The sequence below is a fragment of the Microcaecilia unicolor genome, chromosome 1, assembly GCF_901765095.1.
Source record: "Microcaecilia unicolor chromosome 1, aMicUni1.1, whole genome shotgun sequence".
NCBI lineage: Eukaryota > Metazoa > Chordata > Amphibia > Gymnophiona > Siphonopidae > Microcaecilia > Microcaecilia unicolor.
This window is the reverse complement of record NC_044031.1, coordinates 681,151,749-681,169,193: the sequence shown is the minus strand read 5'-3', so window position 1 is coordinate 681,169,193 and position 17,445 is coordinate 681,151,749. Positions and strand designations below refer to the sequence as shown.

The 17,445-nt window shown below is 46.0% G+C and overlaps 1 protein-coding gene across 1 annotated transcript in view; it reads right to left on the bottom strand.

Annotated features, from left to right (window-relative positions):
* MYO9A (myosin IXA) overlaps positions 1-17,445 on the bottom strand; it is a 980,547-nt gene that overhangs the window by 410,479 nt on the left and 552,623 nt on the right. Inside the window, 1 exon segment of the mRNA XM_030187859.1 lies at positions 10,757-10,846. Within this exon segment, the coding sequence (XP_030043719.1) occupies positions 10,757-10,846 (90 nt within the window).

Genomic DNA, 17,445 nt, shown 5'->3' with positions numbered 1-17,445 from the left:
CTCTGCCACAGGCACTAGAAAGAGTTTGAAACCCGAAAACAGGTACTTCCTGTTCTGCTATTTCAAAGCCTCCCACTATGCTGGCTATAGAGCCACTGAAGAAACAGAGACAAGTGTGATTAAGAGAACATGCATTGCAATAGGTGGTGGGGGGAGGGGGGGTCACTGATACAGGCAGTGGTGTGCTGGTAAATGTTTAACAAAAGGCTCTCTCCCCGGTCCCCCTCTGCGCCCCCTGTCCCCGTCTGCACCCTCCCCCCCCCCAAATTGCAGAGCTGGCTATAGCCGGGGAGAGAGCTGGGGGGGGGGGGGGTGGCAATGCATTCCTCCAGGAAAAAAAATTTAAATGATTCCACGTTCCAATCTAATTCATATTTAATGTGCGATAAAATAAACTTTTAATGTTGAGCACCTGATTCTCAAAGTGAACATATTCCAAACACTATAATGAAAATAAAATGATTTTTTTCTACCTTTGTTGTCTGGTGACTGTTTTTCTGATCATGCTGGCCCAGTATCCGATTCTGCTGCTATCTGTCCTCTTAACTCCGTTTCCAGGGCTTCCTTTCCTTTCTTCTTCGTTTCTGGTCCTCAGCTTCTGCCTATTTTCTTCATCCATGTGCAGTTTTTCTCCTCTCTTCCTTTCCCCTCAACTCATCTCCTTCCTCACTCTTCCCTCCCCTCCATCCATGTCCAGCATTTCTTCTCTCTCCCCTCCATCCACCCATGTCCAGGGACCCTTCTCTCCCCCTGCCCTGCATGCACCCATACCCAGCGACCCTCCTCTCCCAAGCCCTCTGTGGGCCCCTGGGATCACTCTCTCTGCTATTTACTTCTACTTCCAAAAGCTCAAAGTCAATATTGAGCCTGCAGCAGTTAGCACTTTTTTTTTTTTTTTTAAATACTGACCATCTGATATTCAGTCGGGACCTGTTAAGAGTATCTGGCTGGGTCCCAACGTCCCCCTCCCCCAAGATTCCAATCTCCCTCTCTCCCACACCCAGAAACATCATGAAAACCCCTTCTAATCCCGCCTACCTTCCAAACGTCACAAAAATCTCTTCCAATTCCTCCACCCAACTTCCGCCCCTGGGTCCCAACGTCCCCCTCCCCCAAGATACCAATCTCCCTCTCTCCCACACCCAGAAACATCATGAAAACCCCTTCTAATCCCCCTACCCTCCAAACGTCTCAAAAATCCCTTCCAATTCCTCCACCCAACTTCCCCCACCCCCGGTCCCAACGTCCCCCTCCCCCAAGATTCCAATCTCCCTCTCTCCCACACCCAGAAACATCATGAAAACCCTTTCTAATCCCCCCTACCCTCTAAACATCACAAAAATCCCTTCCAATTCCTCCACCCAACTCCCCCCCCCCAACATAGACAGCACCCTCACTCTCACCCCAAGTATGCTTCGAGTCTACCTGCCTTGTCCTTCTAATTCTTCGGGGCAGGCAGTCTTGCCTGCCCGCTGCCAGCTGACTCTCCCCCGCTGTCAATTTGCATTTCAAAATGGCTGCCGAGACTTCAGCAGAAGTCTCGCGAGGCCGCCTCTGGAAGTCTCGGCGGCCATTTTTAAAGCACGAATCGGCAGCGGGGGAGAGTCAGCTGGCAGCGGGCAGGCAAGACTGCCTGCCCCGAAGAATTAGAAGAACAAGGAGTCGGTGAGGATCCGGAGGGAGGGAGGAGGGAGGAAGGAGAGCCAGAGCCGGCTCGCTATATTTAACAACCGGCTCGCAAGTCGGTAGAAAAATTAACAACCGGCTCTTGTGAGCCGGTGCGAGCCAGCTCCAGCACACCACTGGATACAGGGATAAGAGAAGGGGGTAGCTGTTGCTGATGCATGGAACTTGGCAAAGGGGGACTAATGCAGGGATATGGAGGGCTGTTGTAGATGTAGTAGTGGGCTTGGAGAAGGAGAGAGGGAGTTGTTGCTGGGGGCTTGGAGGAGGCTGATACAGGGGCAAAGGTAGACTGTTGCTGATATAGTAGGTTTGAAGAATGGGGAGCTGATGCAGGGGTTAGGAGGGGAAGATGAGGGCTGGTGCTGTTTTTGGGAGCTTGGAGAAGTAGGGGCTGGCACTTGGAGAAGAGGGTATCATTAGAAAAGTGTGTTTTGGTCACTGAGTGGAATCACCTAAAAAAACACTAAAAAGTTTTTCACAGTGCAAATACATTGATAAACTCCTATTTTTCTTGCCCTCAGAAAGCACCTGACTGCTTCAATAATAAACACCTAAAATTTCAAATGGAAAAAACCCACCTAGGATCATAAGCTCTAATTGTATTTTAAGGATTTTATGTTGTTTTCGCATGAAGAACTATTTCTAAACAATTTATGACAATATCTCATTGTTCTAAAGGATTGCCTACCTTAAGTCCATTAACCAGCTGTCCATGTTATATTTATACCTTGCACATATGGGAAAATTAGGTTCTTACCTTGGTAATTTTCTTTCCTTTAGTCATAGCTGATGAAGCCATTACGTATGGGTTATGTCCATCAACCAGCAGGGGAGATAGAGAGCACTCAAACTTTCACAGTGCCCTCTTGGCCAGCTAGCTCCACTGCCTCTTCAGTATTTGAAGCTTCCAAAGCAGTATGGCAAACCGCAATGGGAATCACAAGAGCTTTCCTCACAGCAAACGATGGCCTATCACAAGGGCTTGAACTCATAAAGGAGGGAATGCACATCCTCCTGGAGGGAATAAACTCATCCTCCTTATTGTATAAGTGGAGGGGAACACACGCGCCTCCTGGAGGGAATCACTCATCCTCCCAACACACTAGAGGGAATGAACTCATCCTCCTATTTATAGAACTGGAGGGGAACACACGCGCCTCCTGGAGGGAATCACACATCCTCCCAACACACTGGAGGGAATGAACACATCCTCCTAAATTTAAACTGAACATGAATCCTGAAGATTGTTTTCCAACTTTTTCCCAAGGAAGGAACTTCAGGAAATTAGAACAGAACCTGAAAAACAGATTCACAGCATACAGACAATCATACAGGGAGGGCTCATGGCTTCATCTGCTATGACTAAAGGAAAGAAAATTACCAAGGTAAGAACCTAATTTTCCCTTCCTTGTCATCAAGCAGATGAAGCCATTACGTATGGGATGTAACAAAGCAATCCCTAGATAGGGTGGGAACAAGCCACACCACGCGCACCAAAACGCGCATCCCTCCTGGCAGCCACATCCAGCCTGTAATGTCGGGCAAAGGAGAGCTTAGAAGCCCATGTTGCTGCACTGCATATCTCTTGAAGAGAGAGTGCTCCAGTTTCAGCCCAAGAGGAAAAAATCGCTCTAGTAGAATGCGCCTTAAAGGCTACAGGCGGAACCCTGCCGGCCAGCAGATAAGCTGAAAAGATAGTTTCTTTGAGCCAGCGGGCAATAGTGGCTTTAGACGCTGGAGACCCTCTGCGAGAACCGGATAGCAAAACAAACAGATGATCAGAAGTCCTGAAAGACTTAGTAACTCGCAGATACTGCAGCAGAGTCCTGCGCACATCCAAAAGGTGCAGCTGCCCAAAAGATTCTGGAAACTCTTCCTCTGAAAAAGAGGGCAAGAAAATGGGCTGGTTTAGGTGAAAGGCTGAAACTACCTTAGGCATAAAGGAAGGCACGGTCCGAACCGTGACTCCGGACTCTGAAAATTGCAGAAATGGGTCTCTACAGGACAGCGCCTGGAGCTCTGACACCCGTCTCGCCGAGGTAATGGCCATCAGAAAAACGGCCTTCAGTGTCAAATCTTTCTCCGATGCTTGCCGAAGCGGCTCAAAAGGAGATGCCTGCAGGGCTTTCAAAACTAGCCCCAGGTTCCAAGCTGGACAGGGTGCTCGCACTGGAGGTCAGAGCCGAAGCACCCCTCTAAGAAACCGTGCCACATCTGGGTGAGCAGCCAAAAACACGCCTTCCACCTTACCACGAAGGGAGGCCAACGCTGCCACCTGCACCCGCAGGGAATTATAGGCCAAGCCTTTTTGTACACCTTCCTGCAAAAAGTCCAGAATCAGTGAGACAGGAGCCCGCATTGGAGCAATGGCTCTGGAAGCACACCAAGACTCAAACAGGCACCAAATCCTGGCATAAGCCACGGAAGTGGACCGCTTGCGGGCTTGCAGGAGAGTGGAAATAACTTTATTGGAATAACCTTTATCCCTCAATTGCGCCCTCTCAATAGCCATGCCGTAAGACCAAAGCGGCCGGCGTCCTCCATGGCTACCGGTCCCTGAGTCAACAGGTTCGGTACCAGAGGTAACGGCAGAGGAGCCTCCAGGAGCATCTGTCGGAGGTCTGCATACCAAGGTCTCCTTGGCCAATCCGGGGCGATGAGGAGCACTTCTCCTGGGTGCAGCCGAATCCGCAAGAGCAGGCGCCCTATCAAGGGCCATGGGGGAAACACATAAAGTAGACCCGGAGGCCAGGGTTGAGCCAAGGCATCCAACCCCGCCGAGCGAGGATCTCTCCGTTTGCTGAAGAAGCACGAGACTTTGGTATTGGCACTTGTCGCCATTAGATCCATCACGGGCTTGCCCCATTTGGCACAGATCTGCAGGAATACTTCGTCTGCCAGATTCCATTCTGCTGGATCGATCTGATGCCTGCTCAGATAATCGGCCTGCACATTGCTCTGACCTGCAATATGAGCTGCTGACAGACACTGAAGATGCAGCTCGGCCCAGTGGCAAATCAGTTCGGCCTGCGTGGCTAGTGCTCTGCACCGTGTTCCGCCTTGTCGATTTATATAGGCCACCGTTGTCGTGTTGTCCGACATCACTCTGACAGCAAATCCTTCCAGGGTCACTTGAAAGGCCAGAAGCGCCTGAAACACCGCTTTCAACTCTAGGCGGTTGATGGACCACTCCGACTCCTCGGGTGTCCATAGACCCTGGGCATGCTTCCCCTTGCAATGTGCGCCCCAGCCCTTCAGGCTGGCATCTGTTACCACTAGGCACCAAACGGGGAGCGTCAGCGGCATTCCTTGCCGCAGCATGCTGTCCGAGAGCCACCACTCTATGCTGAGTCGGGCCGCAGGGAGCCAAGTAAGTCTGCATTGGTAATCCTGAGAAATAGGAGACCATCTCCGGAGTAGGGAATACTGTAGAGGTCTCAGATGCGCTCTCGCCCAGGGTACCACTTCCATCGTGGCTGTCATCGATCCCAGCAGCTGGACAATGTCCCAAGCTCGCGGGCGGGGCATCCTCAGGAGCAGACGGACCTGATTCTGAAGCTTGCACCGCCTTAGCTCGGGTAGGAACACATAGCCCGAGACTGTGTCGAACCTGGCCCCCAAAAATTCTAGAGATTGAGAAGGGGTCAGGTGACTTTTGGCCATATTGACGACCCAGCCTAGAGATTGAAGTACTGAGACCACTCTGGCTGTAGCTTGTAAGCTCTCTGTTGCAGAGTCTGCTCTGATGAGCCAGTCGTCTAGGTACGGGTGAACCCTGATACCCTCTCGCCTGAGAAAAGCAGCTACTACCACCATTACCTTCGAAAAGGTTCGGGGAGCTGTGGCGAGGCCAAAAGGCAAGGCCCTGAACTGGAAATGCTTTCCCAACACCGCAAACCTCAGAAACTTCTGGTGCGGGGGCCAAATCGGTATGTGCAAGTAAGCTTCTTTCAGGTCTAGAGACGTGAGAAACTCTCCTGGCTGTACGCCGCAATGACGGAGCGCAGGGATTCCATGTGGAAATGCCGCACTCTCAGGGACTTGTTCACTTCTTTTAAGTCCAGAATAGGGCGAAAGGACCCACCTTTTCGCGGCCCCACAAAGTAGATGGAGTATCGGCCGCAGCCTTGCTCGGCGGGAGGCACCGGGGTCACAGCCCCTAACAGAATCAGACCTTGCAAAGTCTCCTCCACCGCCGCCCGTTTGACGGCAGAACCGCATCGGGACTCCACAAACACGTCCCTTACTGGGGCGTTGAATTCTATTCTGTATCCATCTCTGATCAGGTCCAGAACCCACTGATCTGAGGAAATCTTGGCCCACTCCTCGGCAAAGAGGGAAAGCCGTCCTCCGATGACAGGCATCGAGGAGAAGGCCAGCGCACCATCATTGAGAGGGTCGCCCCTGAACTCCTGGTCTTGAGCCACCGGCTGCGGAATGCTTGTCCGAGCGAAAGGAGTTCCTCTGCTGACCACGGGCATGTGAAGTGAACCCAGCAGAACACCCCGGGCGGTACCTTCTAGCTTCACGGAAGCGAGGTCTGTACGAGGAGTGGACCGCCTGGCCCTTAGAGGAAGGCCTCTGCCTATCTTCGGGCAAGCGCTGGGGTTTTGGATCACCCAGGTCTTTCACAATTTTCTCCAACTCCTCACCAAATAGGAGAAGTCCTTGAAAAGGCAACTTCACCAACCTTTGCTTAGAGGCCATGTCCGCTGCCCAGTGTCGTAGCCACAGACGACGGCGAGCCGCCACTGCTACTGCCATTTGTTTAGCCGAAGCTCTGACAAGGTCATAAAGGGCATCAGCCAGAAAGGACAAGGCCACCTCCATCCGCGGAGCCACATCCAAGAAGGGCTCCGCTCCATCTCCGGGCTGAGCCACTGCCTGTTGCAGCCAAGCTAGGCAGGCTCTAACAGCATAACAGCTGCATGCAGACGCCCAAACAGTGAGACCTGCAATTTCAAAGGACCGTTTCAATGCTGTTTCCAGCCTACGGTCTTGAACATCCTTCAGGGCAACACCTCCTTCAACAGGGAGGGTAGTTCTCTTTGTCACCGCAGTGACTAGGGCATCCACTGAAGGCATTTGAAAACGAGCCAAATGCCCCTCACGCAGAGGGTACAGTGGTGGAAATAAGTATTTGATCCCTTGCTGATTTTGTAAGTTTGCCCACTGACAAAGACATGAGCAGCCCATAATTGAAAGGTAGGTTATTGGTAACAGTGAGAGATAGCACATCACAAATTAAATCCGGAAAATCACATTGTGGAAAGTATATGAATTTATTTGCATTCTGCAGAGGGAAATAAGTATTTAATCCCTCTGGCAAACAAGACCTAATACTTGGTGGCAAAACCCTTGTTGGCAAGCACAGCGGTCAGACGTCTTCTGTAGTTGATGATGAGGTTTGCACACATGTCAGGAGGAATTTTGGTCCACTCCTCTTTGCAGATCATCTCTAAATCATTAAGAGTTCTGGGCTGTCGCTTGGCAACTCGCAGCTTCAGCTCCCTCCATAAGTTTTCAATGGGATTAAGGTCTGGTGACTGGCTAGGCCACTCCATGACCCTAATGTGCTTCTTCCTGAGCCACTCCTTTGTTGCCTTGGCTGTATGTTTTGGGTCATTGTCGTGCTGGAAGACCCAGCCACGACCCATTTTTAAGGCCCTGGCGGAGGGAAGGAGGTTGTCACTCAGAATTGTACGGTACATGGCCCCATCCATTCTCCCATTGATGCGGTGAAGTAGTCCTGTGCCCTTAGCAGAGAAACACCCCCAAAACATAACATTTCCACCTCCATGCTTGACAGTGGGGACGGTGTTCTTTGGGTCATAGGCAGCATTTCTCTTCCTCCAAACACGGCGAGTTGAGTTCATGCCAAAGAGCTCAATTTTTGTCTCATCTGACCACAGCACCTTCTCCCAATCACTCTCGGCATCATCCAGGTGTTCACTGGCAAACTTCAGACGGGCCGTCACATGTGCCTTCCGGAGCAGGGGGACCTTGCGGGCACTGCAGGATTGCAATCCGTTATGTCGTAATGTGTTACCAATGGTTTTCGTGGTGACAGTGGTCCCAGCTGCCTTGAGATCATTGACAAGTTCCCCCCTTGTAGTTGTAGGCTGATTTCTAACCTTCCTCATGATCAAGGATACCCCACGAGGTGAGATTTTGCGTGGAGCCCCAGATCTTTGTCGATTGACAGTCATTTTGTACTTCTTCCATTTTCTTACTATGGCACCAACAGTTGTCTCCTTCTCGCCCAGCGTCTTACTGATGGTTTTGTAGCCCATTCCAGCCTTGTGCAGGTGTATGATCTTGTCCCTGACATCCTTAGACAGCTCCTTGCTCTTGGCCATTTTGTAGAGGTTAGAGTCTGACTGATTCACTGAGTCTGTGGACAGGTGTCTTTCATACAGGTGACCATTGCCGACAGCTGTCTGTGATGCAGGTAACGAGTTGATTTGGAGCATCTACCTGGTCTGTAGGGGCCAGATCTCTTACTGGTTGGTGGGGGATCAAATACTTATTTCCCTCTGCAGAATGCAAATAAATTCATATACTTTCCACAATGTGATTTTCCGGATTTAATTTGTGATGTGCTATCTCTCACTGTTACCAATAACCTACCCTTCAATTATGGGCTGCTCATGTCTTTGTCAGTGGGCAAACTTACAAAATCAGCAAGGGATCAAATACTTATTTCCACCACTGTATAACTGCCCCATAGCCCTGGAAGCTCTCAAAGGTCCCTCGGGGTCAGCCCACTGAGCCAATACAAGCTCTAGGATGGAGTCGTGCAAAGGGAAGGCCCGAGCAGCTTTCTTGGTACTAGCCATCCTGGGATTACCCGAGGAGGCCATGCCACTGTCAGGATCTTCAATCGAGAGGACCTGCAGGGTATCTGAAATAAGCGCTGGCAGCTCATCACGGTGGAAAATCCTCACCGCGGAGGGATCATCCAGATCCTGTGGTAAATCCGCACCTGACTCTGGTTCCTCAGACCAAGAACGTCTGTCAGAGTTCTCCGAATCCTCACACCCCGACCACGGGGGGGGAGGGGGGGGGAAAGGTGCACCACAATCTGAAGGGAAATTAACCCTTCTGCGCTTATCTTTAGGCCAAGCATACGGGAAAAAAGCCTCACTGGGCAGTCCCAGGCCAGAATCCATCGGGGGGGGGGGGGGGGGGAAGGTGCACCACAATCTGAAGGGAAATTAACCCTTCTGCGCTTATCTTTAGGCCAAGCATACGGGAAAAAAGCCTCACTGGGCAGTCCCAGGCCAGAATCCATCGGGGGGTGGGGGGGGCAATCAGAGGAGCCTCAGGCGACCCCTGAGGAAGGGCTCTTTTCATCATGTATGCTTTATGCAGCAAAAGCACAAAATCCGGGGAGAAAATCTCACCCTGGGCACCCAAATCCTGTCCGGTGCCAGCCACTCCTGAAATAACCTCATCTCGAGGTGCCCCACCCGGCTCAGGTCTCTCCGTGTCCACGGAGGCCGCGCCATGCGGTGTAAGCAAAATGGCGCCCGCTGTCAGCTCAGAGCGGGAAGAAACATCGCTCGCCATGCTCGGGCCGGCTCCTACGCCAGTACAGCACGATTTACAGAGCCCTGCTGCTGATTTGCGCTTGCCACAAGTGGAACAGCGCTTTACATTGTCCGCAGCCATCGCCGAAAAACGGCGGTAAAATCCAAAATGGCAGTTTCGCGCCAAAATCGCCCCGATCGCGGGCCCACCCCGGAGGAGTTGGAAAACACTCTTACCTCAAAGGATCTAGTGTACAACTACGATCCTGCTGAAAATCAGGTCAAAAACCTCTGTTCTTTTTTTTTTTTTTTTTTTTTTTTTAAAGCTGTGAGGAAAGCAGAGGTATTGAAGACTCCGGAGGCTCAGATGAGTGGGAAAGGCAGGGAAAGGGCGAACCTATATGCCTGCATCCACTGTTGGTGGGTAAGGACAGGGAAAGCAAGGCAATATGTCCACATCCACAGAGGTATGGGTAAGGCAGGGAAAGGGCTAACCTATGTGCCTTTAAAGTGAAGCTGCTATAGCCTCCAACACCCCGGTTAACAACTGGCAAGCCAGGAACCACCTCCCGGCAGATTTTTCTGGAGCTCGAACAAGCTGCAGCCACCCTGCTAGGGGAGATAGAGAATACTGAAGAGGCAGTGGAGCTAGCTGGCCAAGAGGGCACTGTGAAAGTTTGAGTGCTCTCTATCTCCCCTGCTGGTTGATGGACATAACCCATACGTAATGACTTCATCTGCTTGATGACAAGGAACAGTGTGATAAGTACATAGGGATTTCCTTGGAATCCTCCTGACCTATTCTGGATCATAATGGTAATAGTAATTGAGTATGGCAAGGTTTTAAAATCAGAAACAAAAGGGCATCTGCTATAAATTGTCAAGTGATTTTTCTTGAAAGATAAAGAAAGACACTTGCTGATACCGGTTCAGAGTGCAATTTCTAAAACCATTTATCTAGATAAATGTATCTATCTTGGAGCTGCCCATTCCAGCGAAGCCTAAAAATAAGTGTTGGGTACACAACATGCATACTTTTAGTTGCATTAAAAGGGGGGATTCATTTAGGTGTATTTAGACCAGAAGTCAAACTACAAGTGTACACACTATTTTATCTCCCTTTTGCTGGCTACACAAATAGCAGATGCAAAACACACAGATGCTTTTAATGTGATTACTTTAAGCTAGCTACTTTTCAGAATTAGAGTATGTATGACAACAGTAACCATATAATTTTCAACTAAATGGATTATTCAAAGTTGCTCTTTAAGGACTATGTTTATATACCTCCTTCCACTTTAGCATATAGTATTTACTCATCCAAAACAAGCTGTTAAACAAGCACTAGTACAAAATCCTTTGGAGCTAAAATAATCTTGGTAAATGCTCCACAATTTGTTGATAATAAAAAAGTTGAAACATAAAAGCTCTGCATACTTCTAGCTATTTCATAAAGGATTGTAATTCTCAACTAAATCATGACATATTGCCCTTCCAGTTATACATAATAAAGTTAAAACAGCAGAGGCATCACTTACCTCTGCCAGCCTGTAGGGGAGTATGAGTCTCTCGCCAACAGTCACTGTCTTCCTGGTAATCAACGCTTCAAGAAGCATCTCTTCTTTCACCTAATGCAAATACAGAGGCAACTATCAAATTTCAATGTCAATGCCAAATAATGCCTGCCATCTAATCCCAGACATAGTGGGCAGAGTTCAACCATAAACACAGATAACAGTTTTGATCACAAAAGCCAAACAGACAATGTCTGTTATGTAAACCCCAGGGATAGCATGACTGCAAACTAATTCTAAACATATAGTGAGAACCTGTTATTCAACCCCAAACATAGGCATAGTGCTTACTAGGAAATCATACAAACATAGTTTTTGCCATCCAACTTCAAACAGGTATAAAGCCAGTCACACAGTCCTGGTAATGATAAAGCAATAGTCATCTAATCTCAAAAATGAACACAATAACCTAATCCAGCATGAACCACACCTATAACATGTGCCTTCTAATACAAATGCAGCTACAGTGCCCATCATCCAGTGACGAGCCCAGGTGCATGTGGTACCATCAAATCCAAGACAAGATATAACTCTCACTGTAAACACCACTTGTATCCAATCATAGAAACTCATGGGGTTGGATCCAATAGCTAAATGGCAGTGCTGTGCACCGCCATGAAGAAGAGACCTGGGTTTGATGCCTAAAACTTGGATTTTGCTCCTCAGATTGCCCAGTACTAGGGCCTCCATACAAGCAGTGTTTAGATATTCTGGAGTTAGGGAGAAAAAGAAGCCTCAGCCATCATGAAGTGGTAACATCACATAGCCAGAATCAGGGTGCAAGTGTACTGGAAGGCACTGTGGGCTATGGACCTTAGTGAAGGACTGTCACTGAGATGAGATGACTACATTACAAGAGAGAGGAAGTATTTACAAAAGTGAGGAGAATCTCAAGTGGTTGCAAATGATGAATTTTGCTGCCATAATCCACTGGTTTGGGATTTTATATATTTATTTATTTCAAACTTTTGTTATCCTGTCATTCATTATAACATAAAGGCAGTGTACAAATTACCAATGTAAAAATGGTAACAAAAATAATAACTACATGAAATATTAAAATCTACAAAAAAACAAACAAACAAAGGACGAACAAGGACAAAGACCAAAAGGGGAAAACTACATTAGGTAAAGATATTGAACTGGCAAATTACCAAGAGACAAAACGTGTAAAACACAGAATGGTTAAAAAGAATGGGCTAATGAGTCCTGCCTTAAACCTACTTTCAGAAAGCTCTAATTGCAATGCCAAAGGAAGCGAGTTCAAAGAACTGGAGCTGCACAGCAGAAACCAGAGAAACGAGAAGAAATTCTAGTACCAGATGAAGATTCTGATTTGTAGCCTTTAAGGAACAAGCTGGAAAATAGGGAGTGGGCAAGATAAATAAAGTGGGGTATCAGAAGTAAGACATGATGTGCAAGCATCTGTATCATATGCTTAATTCTATCAAAACATGACAACTAATGTTGTATCAATAAAGGAGCAACATTACCATGTCTTCTGTCATTATAATAATGACTTGCAAGAACCAGAGTATAATCTAAAGGAGACAAAACAGTGAAAGGATTGACCCAGAAAACCTGTGCAAAAAAATATATATGAAAAAAGTTTTGAAAATAAAATTTTTGAAAGTGATAGGGAAGTTCTCAGAGTATTAACTCACCCAAACGAGGCTACACCAAAGTGAATTACGCCTCTAAGGGTGGATAAGTTTCTCGATCATAGAACCTCTCCATAAATTTTTTAATTTTATATGAGCAAATACACACCAGTGCTCTTTTTTTATTTTAAATAATAATAAACATTTCACCTCCCTCAAAAATTTAATTACTAGGTCAATCCTGTCACTTACTCCATAAAACCTCATGCACACAAATTACAAAAAAGTTGAAAATATAATTCTTTCAAACTTGTTATTATTCTACTAATGAAAGCAACACATTAAAGCATACGAATGTTGGAACGCTGAGACATAGAAACAGCAGGAATCGCTCCATAGTGAAAAACGCAGCAAAGAGCTGCGAAAATGAACTGAATATCGTTCGGGTGTGTGCATACACCCAACCACATTACGTTAAGTGCCTAGAACTATCATTATTCTTTATAGTTGTAATTAGTGAAACAAAAAGTTAATTGGATATAGAGATAGCACACAAATGTGATTAAGAACGTTTGAAAGAAGTATATTTTCAACTTTTTTGAAATCTGTGTGCATGAGGTTTTATGGAGCGACAGGATTGACCTAGTAATTAAATTTTTGAGGGAGGTGAAATGTTTATTATTATTTAAAATAAAAAAGAACACTGGTGTGTATTTGCTCATATAAAATTAAAAAATTTATGGAGAAGCTCTATGATCGATAAACTTGTCCACCCTTAGAGGCGTAATTCACTTTGGTGTAGCCTCGTTGAGGTGAGTTAATACTCTGAGTACTTTCCTACCGCTTTCAAAAATTTTATTTTCAAACATTTTTTCATATATATTTTTTTGCACAGGTTTTCTGGGTCAATCCTTTCACTGTTTTGTCTCCTTTAGATTATACTCTGGTTCTTGCGAGCCATTATTGAGATTTTTACCAGAGATTGTTTTGGGAATCAATTTTTGACATTCTGTCGTTATAAATCATTTTCATAGTTATATTCTGTATTATCGGTAATGTTTTATAGAGTACTGAGGGAGACCTGAAAGCAAAGCATTACAATAATTCAGGCAACATATACCAAAGCATGTACTACAGTTCTTAATGCTCTGGAATCTAGTCATGTTCATAAGGATCTAACTTGTGTAAGAGCAAAAAAAGCATTTATGAATCACTACAGAAATATAGGGTTGATTTTTTTAAATATTTAAATTGTTCACCTTTTCAAACCTGAGCTCAACATGAGTTACAATTAGGTACAGATGGTCTGTACCTAAGGTAATAGAGGGGCTACAGAATCTGCTATCCAATCCCAGACAGACCTGCTAGTCATAGTAACATAGTAACATACATAGTAACATAGTAGATGACGGCAGAAAAAGACCTGCGCGGTCCATCCAGTCTGCCCAACAAGATAAACTCACATGTGCTACTTTTTGTGTATACCTTACCTTGATTTGTACCTGTCCTTTTCCGGGCACAGACCGTATAAGTCTGCCCAGCGCTATCCCCGCCTCCCACCACCGGTTCTGGCACAGACTGTATAAGTCTGCCAAGTACTATCCCCGCCTCCAAACCACCAGTCCCCGCCTCCCACCATCGGCTGTGGCACAGACCGTATAAGTCTGCCCAGCACCATCTCTGTCTCCCACCACCAGCTTTGCCACCCAATCTCGTCTAAGCTCCTTAGGATCCATTCCTTCTGAGCAGAATTCCTTTATGTTTATCCCACGCATGTTTGAATTCCGTTACCGTTTTTGTTTCCACCACCTCCCGCGGGAGGGCATTCCAAGCATCCACTACTCTCTCCTTGAAAAAATACTTCCTGACATTTTTCTTGAGTCTGCCCCCCTTCAATCTCATTTCATGTCCTCTCGTTCTACTGCCTTCGCATCTCTGGAAAAGGTTTGTTTGCAGATTAATACCTTTCAAATATTTGAACGTCTGTATCATATCACCCCTGTTTCTCCTTTCCTCCAGAGTGTACATGTTCAGGTCCGCAAGTCTCTCCTCATACGTCTTGTAACGCAAATCTCATACCATTCTCGTAGCTTTTCTTTGCACTGCTTCAATTCTTTTTACATCCTTAACAAGATGAGGCCTCCAGAACTGAACACAATACTCCAGGTGGGGCCTCACCAACGACTTATACAGGGGCATCAACACCCCCTTTCTTCTGCTGGTCATACCTCTCTCTATACAGCCTAACAACCTTCTAGCTAGGGCCACCGCCTTGTCACACTGTTTCGTCGCCTTCAAATCCTCAGATACTATCACCCCAAGATCCCTCTCCCCATCCGTACCTATCAGACTCTCCCCGCCTAACACATACGTCTCCCGTGGATTTCTACTTAGTCTGCACATAATCTCAAAAACAGACACATAACACCCATTTCTATTCAAGATATTTGAACCTCATCATCATGGTAGGAATGCATGAAGCTTTCAAGAAGTATTTGGTCATGACCTGTGCATAATAATTGTTATGACCCTAGAAAGAATTATATGACTGCAGTGGGACTGTAAGAATCAAAGACGAAGACAATAAGACCTGAAATGCCTACACTAAAGGTGGTGAAGGCCATTGTATTAACAAATTCTGAGCTTTTCTGGTAATAAAATGCACAAATAAACATACCAATATGGAAGGCATTAGTAAGAAAAAGGATCATGTAAAAATTAAGGGGGAAGAGGTGAAAAATTAGCAATTGATATACAGGAACCTAAATGTAATGTTATGTTACACATGTCTTCTAGCCCGAAATTACCAAAATTGGTTCAATGTGGGTTACAATGCTACAAAGAGAGCTGGCAACTATATTCTGGGAATTACAAATTTCCAAGCCAAAAATGACCTAACTCTAAAACAGGGTGGACTAGATAAACCAATATGGTCTTTTGCTGTCATAACCTGCTCTATAATTGTTTTCTCATTTATATGACTGCTTTGTACACTGAACTTTCTTTTCTATTGATTTCATTAAAGTTAGTTTCATTAGGTAACAACTTTCATTGGAATTGCTTACTTTTTTTTTATTGAGATGTATTTCTCTTTGCCACAGAGAACATATATAAAAGGTCATGGAGAACAAAAATATTTCATCACATCAGTGCCAGGGTGACCATTCAAGATTTACAATCATTAAACTAATACCCTGCACAAGATCTATGCAATTCTCATGACTGATGCAAGAGAAACACCTGTAAGAAAGGAACTATTAAAATGTAAACTAAGAGGAGTTTATTAAGGGATCAGGGCACAGGAGTGGTTCAACTTGATTTCTACTCAATGTGTTCTCTACAGCAGGACCTATGCCTCAGATTCCTAACACTGGAACAAAGACATATGGCATCCAAGTTGGTCTCAGCATGTTGCTCTTATTTATGGGGTATCCTTTAAAGCACCTTCAAGTTTACCCCCCTGAAAGGCTATCCTAACATCACTTTCACCTATGCAGTTGTCTTGAAAAACTTCTCTTTGTCCTGGAAGGCCTGAAAATCAACTGTTATTATCTTATTTATTTATTAGAATTTTGCTCACACCTTTTTCATTAGTAGCTCGAGGTGGGTTACATTCAGGTACACTGGATGTTTCTCTGTCCCAGGAGGGCTCACAGTTTGTACCTGAGGCAATGGAGGGTTAAGTGACTTGCCCAAGATCACAAGGAGCAGTGGCATTTGAACTGGCCACCTCTGGATTGCAAGACTGGTGCTCTAACCACTAGGCCACTCCTCTGCTCCGCTCTGATTCTAATTCTTATGTGCTGGGACTTCTGAAAGACTTCCCCAGCTTTGTGTCTCCTATCACATATTTGTAAGATTTTTCTGAGAATCCTGTAGCTGGTGCTCTATATTTTCCTTGTCTTTTATATTATGACTTCTTTTTTTTCCCCCTTTTGCTACTTAATACTTGCTGTTTGTGCTGTAATAGTATTTTCCTAGCTAGAACAGGGAAGTGAGCGTTCAAGAACTAGCGAAGGGTGACAAGCAGCTACTCCACCACTATAAATGTCAGCAAGAGGAGGAATGGAGTCAACAGAGTGTATAGACAACCAGAGTATTATCCATACTCCCACAAGAATGGCCAGAAGCCAAAACAGGCTTTAGATTTTTCTTCACACAGTACTGAACTGCAGTAATATAAAATCTGAACTGAGGCAAGAAGTGAAAATGATCTTTTCTTATCTGAAATGGGATACTGGGACCCCACCCACCCTATTCTTTCATCAACTGTTTCAAGTAGTACATAAGTACATAAGTACATAAGTAGTGCCATACTGGGAAAGACCAAAGGTCCATCTAGCCCAGCATCCTGTCACCGACAGTGGCCAATCCAGGTCAAGGGCACCTGGCACGCTCCCCAAACGTAAAAACATTCCAGACAAGTTATACCTAAAAATGAGGAATTTTTCCAGTCCATTTAATAGCGGTCTATGGACTTGTCCTTTAGGAATCTATCTAACCCCTTTTTAAACTCCGTCAAGCTAACCGCCCGTACCACGTTCTCCGGCAATGAATTCCAGAGTCTAATTACACGTTGGGTGAAGAAAAATTTTCTCCGATTCGTTTTAAATTTACCACACTGTAGCTTCAACTCATGCCTTCTAGTCCTAGTATTTTTGGATAGCGTGAACAGTCGCTTCACATCCACCCGATCCATTCCACTCATTATTTTATACACTTCTATCATATCTCCCCTCAGCCGTCTCTTCTCCAAGCTGAAAAGCCCTAGCCTTCTCAGCCTCTCTTCATAGGAAAGTCGTCCCATCCCCACTATCATTTTCGTCGCCCTTCGCTGTACCTTTTCCAATTCTACTATATCTTTTTTGAGATACGGAGACCAGTACTGAACACAATACTCCAGGTGCGGTCGCACCATGGAGCGATACAACGGCATTATAACATCCGCACACCTGGACTCCATACCCTTCTTAATAACACCCAACATTCTATTCGCTTTCCTAGCCGCAGCAGCACACTGAGCAGAAGGTTTCAGCAAAGTGACAACACACT